At 34.2% G+C, this 7,428-nt stretch overlaps 1 protein-coding gene across 1 annotated transcript; it reads right to left on the bottom strand.

The window, feature by feature from the left end:
- Window positions 1-5,981: 5,981 nt before the first annotated feature.
- LOC137923379 (retinol dehydrogenase 13-like) lies at window positions 5,982-6,964 on the bottom strand. The gene has a single exon (XM_068766620.1). The coding sequence runs from the start codon at window positions 6,931-6,933 to the stop codon at window positions 6,013-6,015; it is 921 nt and encodes a 306-aa protein (XP_068622721.1). The 5' UTR covers window positions 6,934-6,964; the 3' UTR covers window positions 5,982-6,012.
- Window positions 6,965-7,428: the final 464 nt, after the last annotated feature.

The following is a 7,428-nucleotide window of genomic DNA, read 5'->3' as shown; positions in this document are numbered from 1 at the left end:
TTGCACGACTATTTCTGCATGGCGGAAGTAGCTATATATTGGTTCTTTTTCTTACTTAGGATGGACTTCCGAAAATAACCCCTGAATCCATTAGAATTATCAATGTTCATAAGCAAATTTCTTCAACAGTAATTTAAATATCAAAATGTTTTTATTTTAACTGAGTAATTTTTATAGTATATATATAAATGGACAATTCATTTTACAAGTTCGTAGATATACTTTGACTATAAGACGTCCATAGATCAGAAAAGTTTGAGAATCGGTGCTCTCGTGCAGATGTACAACAGTAAATAATTTTTAGGTTAGGTCTAACGGAGTACAAGTCAAACCGGTATGATATATTTAAAGACTGTATAACTTTTTTATTTTGTAATTGGCATGGTTTTGTAAACACCTTGGCCTCAATTTGACTGGAACCTTCTTTCAAGTTCAATGTCAATTATCATTGTCATTGTGAAAAATTAGGTTAGGTGTATTCAAGTCACGTCTGTATTATAACGATTCTTATAATTTTAATTGATTTAAACGCGCGAGATTCAAACTCAAGAAAAACTCTCAACTTTTGTAGACACTATATTTATTTAAAAGTATTTTTTACCCAAGTTGTCTATTTATTTACCTTCTAAAAGGTATTATAAAAAATAATAAATACATTTACAAGCTTTTAAGTTAAACGGTTTTTTGATATCCATTTTGTGGTGGTTATGGAAAAATATGTACCTAGTCCGCCATATTGGAACGGCGTACATCTTGAATTTTAAATTTTGACATAATCATCGTGTTTTACTAGTGTAGCCCTTTCATTTGATACCCATATTGAGGGGGTAAAGGAAAAATATGTAATTCGCCATTTTGTATCGGCGGCCATCTTAGATTTATAATGTTATTGATTTTATTATATTGTATTGTCATCTAAATTTAATGTGTGTACCAAATTTCAGATCAATCTGACAACGGGAAGCTACTTAAATTTCAATTTCTAATTTTTAAAAAACCGTTTTAAAATGAACCAAGACGGAAAAAATGTTTTTGATTGTATACACATAGATTAAGCTAATCTAATTTATTTAGGAGTTGGAGAATGTGTAAATACTGTAGAACAGCAAGTCCAGATCCAACAATTGTCTGGTAATAATTTTGCTACGATTTTGTTAGATTTATACGTTTAATATTATAAATTGTTTGCAATAAATAGCTGGTTTTTAACGTACTATAAAATCATAATACTATCGCGTAAATTATAACGGGGAATACCCGAAAGTCGAAGGTTATAACATCAAAGCCGGTGTTATTTTTCCACTGCTTGTATGTAAATCCAGGGGTGGCAAACTCGCGACCCGCGTTAATATGTTCGATGCAAAATAAAATGGAATGTAAATTAAAAACGTAACAAGTATGTTGAATACTTGTTGTAGAATACTATATCGATCATTTTAAATTGTACACGCGAAAATATGAAATTATATTTGGCTGAAAAGGAGGTCCAGGCGTAACAACTGAGATTTGCAATCCTAAGTCGCGGGTTCAATTCCTGCGATATAATCATATGTGCATTATCCTGAAACTTCATATCTTTATATTAATCATAAGGATAATTTGATAAGGATATATTAGTAAGAAAAATGTGTTATCAAAATCCGGATTACCATATACTAAAATCAAATATTATTTACTATCTACTTCTATAAGTAGGGATAGGTTAGCGGTAGAGGACTCACTTTCAATCGTTGGTCGCTGGTTCAATTCCTGCTATAAAATCTTGCAAAATTAAAAGATAAATAAATACATTTAAAAAACTTTTAAGTTAAACGGTTTTTTGATACCCATATTGTGGTGGTTGTGGAAAAATATGTACCTAGTCCGCCATATTAGAACGGCGTCCATCTTGAATTTTAAATTTTGACATAATCATCGTGTTTTACTAGTGTAGCCCTTTCATTTGATACCCATATTGAGGGGGTAAAGGAAAAATATGTAATTCGCCATTTTGTATCGGCGGCCATCTTAGATTTATAATGTTATTGATTTTATTATATTGTATTGTCATCTAAATTAAATATGTGTACCAAATTTCAGATCAATCTGAAAACGGGAAGGTGTTTAAATTTTAATTTCTAATTTTGACCCAAATAAACAAATTCCGTACGGGTCGAAGTAAATAAAACCGTTTAACAAAAACTGAATCTTTTGTATATTATAAACATATAAAATCGATACACAACAATAAATGAGCTGTGATAGCTCAGCGGTAGAGGATTAAAACTTGCGATCGTAGGTTTCTGTTTCGATTCTTGTAATATAATCTTATATAATTCACACTTATGCATTAATATAGGAGTGCTACTGCTGACAAATAAGTTTCCAGAAGATGGGCAGCAGCGTTCTCTGTGTATCATAATACTACACTTAGATCGCCAACCAGTCTGCCAAGATGGGCGATTATATCCCCCCCCCCCCCTAGATATCTATACAAGTAAGCTGAAATGACCACGATAAGGAAAAAAAATCTGTTCGTTACTTTTAATAATGATCAAGTTGGGTCAATTTTAAAGATAGTTATGGCCAATAAAATTTCTTAAACATAATAAGAGAACTATATATGTTTATTACAATGTATTGTCTATATTTGGTGCTGGACTGTAAGAATGGGCGGCGCAGGGTCGACTTGGAGTCAGAGGTGGAGGAAGGCTAGACCTTGACAAGTTGCCGGAGATCAACTCCGATAAAAACCCATATCGCTCCTTCTCGCTTTAGATTAGACCAGATCATGAAGGTTGTATTGGTCAGGAACAGTAGCACGAAGTTTTCTGGCTGAATTACGGCGCCGAATGTTGATAGATCATCAGGTATTTATTAAATTTGTATAACATAAATACATAAGTAAGAAAAAGACCAATATTTAGCCACTTCCGCACATGCAGTAGTAGACGTGCAACAAAGTGCACCGCCGCCAGCCCGCTGATAAATGCGTATGCGGCAAGCAATGCGAATCACACAACTGCCACCGCCAAATTACTCAACACGTGTTTCACCCCTCCATGGGGCATCTTTAGGAGTTATGTTACACTAATCGGTATAACATAATTCCTGAAATATATTGGTCCTTTTCTTACTTAGGATGGACTTCCGCAAGGTAACGCCTGATTCCATTAAATCAATACATAAGAAATTCTTGTATAATATATAAAGATAAGATAGAAAGGGTTAAATCAATTAGAAGTAAATTTATTATATATAAACAAGTGAAACAGCAGCTAAATGCCATCTATTAGATGGCATGCATATATAATTATGACATTTAATATTCACATAAAACAATCATAAGAGATAGTTAAGTAATTTGACAAATTAAATAGGAAATTAAGAAAAAAAATCTTTTCATGGTAGTACAAGGTCTCTGGCTATAAAAAAAAGGTTTGTTGTTGTTTTTTTTTGCGACCCACACAAAATTAAACTTTATATTCTTGATCCAAGTCAACTTATGGTTCAAAACTGCTGCACCAATGCGTAATTACCATTACATATATCAAGGTAAACACGTAAGTAATTAAAAAACAAAACAAATATATTTTTTTTAATTTAACCTTGATCACAGAGAACGTATTTCGTAATTGGATTATTACAGATATTGTTGTTTGTTTTTACGTTAAATATTAAATAAACAAAATCGTTGAGAATTGCTTATATATGAAAGTACTAGATTAATTTAATAAGGAAAACTAATAATATATAATGTACCGTATTGTTTATTCAGCAGAATGGCACTAAAAGTTTTTATGAAGATAGAAAACAATGAAGAAAGGTTTAACTTGATAGAATCAAGAATCAAATTCAACTCGCATATAATTGAAATCTCCAACTAAACCTAAACAAGAATCCAACGGTTTCAGGAAAAAAAATATCATAATGACAATATAGTTAAAGCAAAATTAATTATTGTTTGATATCTGTCACTGCAGATTTTGTACTGTTAGGAGTTTTCGGCCTGTGATATTCTAAGATAGTTCCCCAAACTTTTCTGTGTCGTAGACCCTTTGCCATGTTTTTCCGTGTTGGATAGACCCCCTACTTACCTGATATTGATTTCCTGTAAATTTCTAATTGTTGTGAAGTTTAGTGTTAAAAACTTAAAGTAAAAACACATGTTAATTTATACATTTATTAATTAAATTTAAATTAAAACTAGTCAAAATAAAATTTTGTATCTGTTATGTCAAATATACGTAACATATTAATATTTTTTTTTCTTCATAGGTACTTTTATAAATAATGTAAATGTTTTGATATTATAAGATAGTATGATGTAAGTAAATAGGTACTATCAGTGTATGTGTTTTCATTTCATGGAACCCCAAATTTTTTTTCGCTTACGTAGACCCCTTGCTGGTTGTCATAGACCCCTAGGGGACGACATAGACCACGTTGGGAATCACTGTTCTAAGGAAAAAAAAGACAATGTAGTATATTCCAGAGTGATCAATTTATACATCATGACTGGAATTAAGTAAGACTTTTGCTAGAAAGATCTCCAGGTCACGAAAAGCCTACGCGTGGAAACATCGCCTTTGGATCTGCGAGCCCGCGATTTCTAGGCTCTATCAGAACCTTGAGGGCATGGGAGACCAGAAAAACAGGAACAAGCCTTTTGGTGATAAATAAGCTATACATCATGGATGCACAGACCGCGGCCCGCCGGTCGAATACTGGTGGCCCGCCGACAGAAAAAATAATACTCTCGTACATTCGAAAAATATTGAATTCTAATTATTATCGATTCTTTATTGTTTTTAATTACCTATACTTCCAGCGGCCGATCCGTCATAAGTTCATGATTTGCCCGAGTGGCCCCTAGTCTTAATAAGTCTGTGCAACCATGCTATACATTCACGCCTTTAAAACTTTACTTTCCAATCATTATGCATACTAATAGTTTATTATATATCTGTAACCATGTAATTACAAGTCTTAGTATCTGAAATCTTCTTTATGTTTTTTTTACTGAATATTTACTTCTGCTCAAATGGTATTGCAGATTCCGTGTATTTGAGGTTGCAGTCATTCGTTTTACATCTAGCCCAAGACTTCTCTTGAAGTGGAGAATTTCGGGAGCTCCCGGAGGAGCCACAACCTTCAGAATTGCTTTATACTATTTTTTTTATTGTCCCCGCTATTGGGGACCTCTTGTTCCCCTATCTCGTGTGGGACAGGGACTTTTTATTTCTAATAATTTATTAATATATTTTTTTATTATTATCATTTTTCTCTTTCATGTATCATATTATCTGTCGTACTGTTTCTTTCGTTCTACAATTTTCCCAGTCTTTCTCTTTCATTCCATTAGCCATACATCCATCCTCAACCACTACATTCTAGGTTTCCTTACAATTTTATTTATATCGCATTTTACATTTTTTTTTCTTATATATTATCTTTATAATTATCATATTATATTATACTGTTTATTGCACTTTATTTTTATTTTATTTCTTTGTTTTAGTGTTTAGTTTACTGTTTTATTTATATTCAAGTCTATTCGAGTCTATTATTGTGTTTTATTTTTACCTGTTGCATATATCACCACCTTTCTGCAGTAATTGAGGAAGCATTCTCTCTCCCCTTGCATACTATTATTTCACTAGATTAGAAGGCCGCTGAGGTCGTAGAATGATTCAGCTTATACACTATAGAATTACTAAGATAAGGCCCCCACGAGGGGGTATCGGCTTAGGACTAATTGGACTTGTAGATAATACCTGCTTAGCCTTGTCTTGCTTTACCTTGTCCAGGTCGGTTGCTATTGCCGTGCTTATAATATTACTACCACTTTGGAAAGCATTAGTTCTAGAAGAATAAAGAAAATGTGAAGAGAAAAACTTAAACACTTTGCTGAAATTGTATAATACTTTTACTGAAAAAATTGCAAAATATATTCACAAACCAACATAATCAGGATCAAGAAGAAATTCATGCGAAACTAAAGTAAATAGCAAGCAGTTAAATATATCTTCTCTATATATATAAAACATCGGTTTCGTTTTCATCTTTCTCCTCCCAATCTTCGTCTTTGCTTATTTTAACAACTTTCTTCGAAGCCTCCCAAACCTGCTTCGTGTATTCATCCTCATAAGCCAACCAATGATTTATCCATTCTCTACAGAACTTATAATGCCTTCCAGTTACGTTCGCCATTTTCAGATCAGCTGCCAGCATTACGATCTGCTTTCCCACTTCTTCTTTCGGCTGTCCCACCAGGTCCACGAAGAGTTTAGATATATCCCCTACTAAACCTTCCACGTTGTTTAAAACTTCTGTATCCCTTGCAATGTATGGATCGAAAGTATTCGCCGTGACTCCCGAGTCTTCTAGCCGACGACTCAGTTCAGCTGTGAACAAATCAACAGCGAGTTTTGCATTCGCCAAGGCCTGTACTGAGTTGAATCTGCCAACATCATTCCAGTGTTCAAAATCCAAATGTCCGATATACATTGCCGGTGCAACACTGTTGATTATCCTACTCGGAGCTGACGCCTTCAACAGAGGCAGCAATAGGAAAGTCAGAAGGAAAGTTCCGAAGTAATTTACTTGCATTGTAAGGTTCAGTCCATCTTCAGTAAGGCGATCGGATAGTCCAATTGCACCAGCGTTGTTGACAAGTACATCAAGTCTATCTTCCGTGTTTAATGTGGTGGATGCAAAGTTTCTTACAGATTTGAGTGATGCAAGATCGAGTACCCTATACGCGACATTAGGGTTGCCAGTAACGGCTTGGATTCGGTTGCGTGCCTTAATGAGTTTCGTTTCATTACGGCTGGCGATGACAACCCTGGCTCCACGGCTGGCTAGGTTCTTTGCAGCTTCGTAACCAATTCCCGAGCTGCCGCCCGTGATAATTGCCACCTTTCCATCGAGACTTGCCCACGTTTCACACATCTTACTGAATTGTATTCTTAGTAAACACTGTACGAAGTCAGCGCCCGTACTAAACTCGGAAAGGGAAGCTGTTTGCACTGAATGTAATATTAACTTGTTATTTTTGCATTGATATAAAAAAGGACCTGTCCGTACCATTTGCCATAAACTCGAAGCGAAACTTCCTTATTAAATTAAACAATTCGTGTTTATAATACATCAGTTATCATAAATAGTCATCGTGTATGTCATGGAATGATTTCTAGAAAAGCCTGTCTAAAGAATCAATAGATACTAAAATCATTACTATTGTTCTTGAAGATGTCTTCGCTGTTAGTCCGATATTTTAAAGCCTCATTGGAATTGGTTGAAATATCACTTGGCCTAACTCAAACCGTTTTGTAGAATGTTTTGTGTTGCAAACTCGTCAAGTCTCGATTGGTCGATATCATACCGCATTGGTTCTTCGCGACTTTTTGCCAACTCACATCATTCTGCAACCATTGTATTCGCCTC

This window comes from Battus philenor, unplaced genomic scaffold, assembly GCF_028537555.1.
Source record: "Battus philenor isolate CCGP_79_NKW_IND1 unplaced genomic scaffold, ilBatPhil1.0.hap1 SCAF_21, whole genome shotgun sequence".
Lineage (NCBI taxonomy): Eukaryota > Metazoa > Arthropoda > Insecta > Lepidoptera > Papilionidae > Battus > Battus philenor.
The sequence above is the reverse complement of the archived record's forward strand: the minus strand, read 5'-3'. Positions and strand labels throughout refer to the sequence as shown.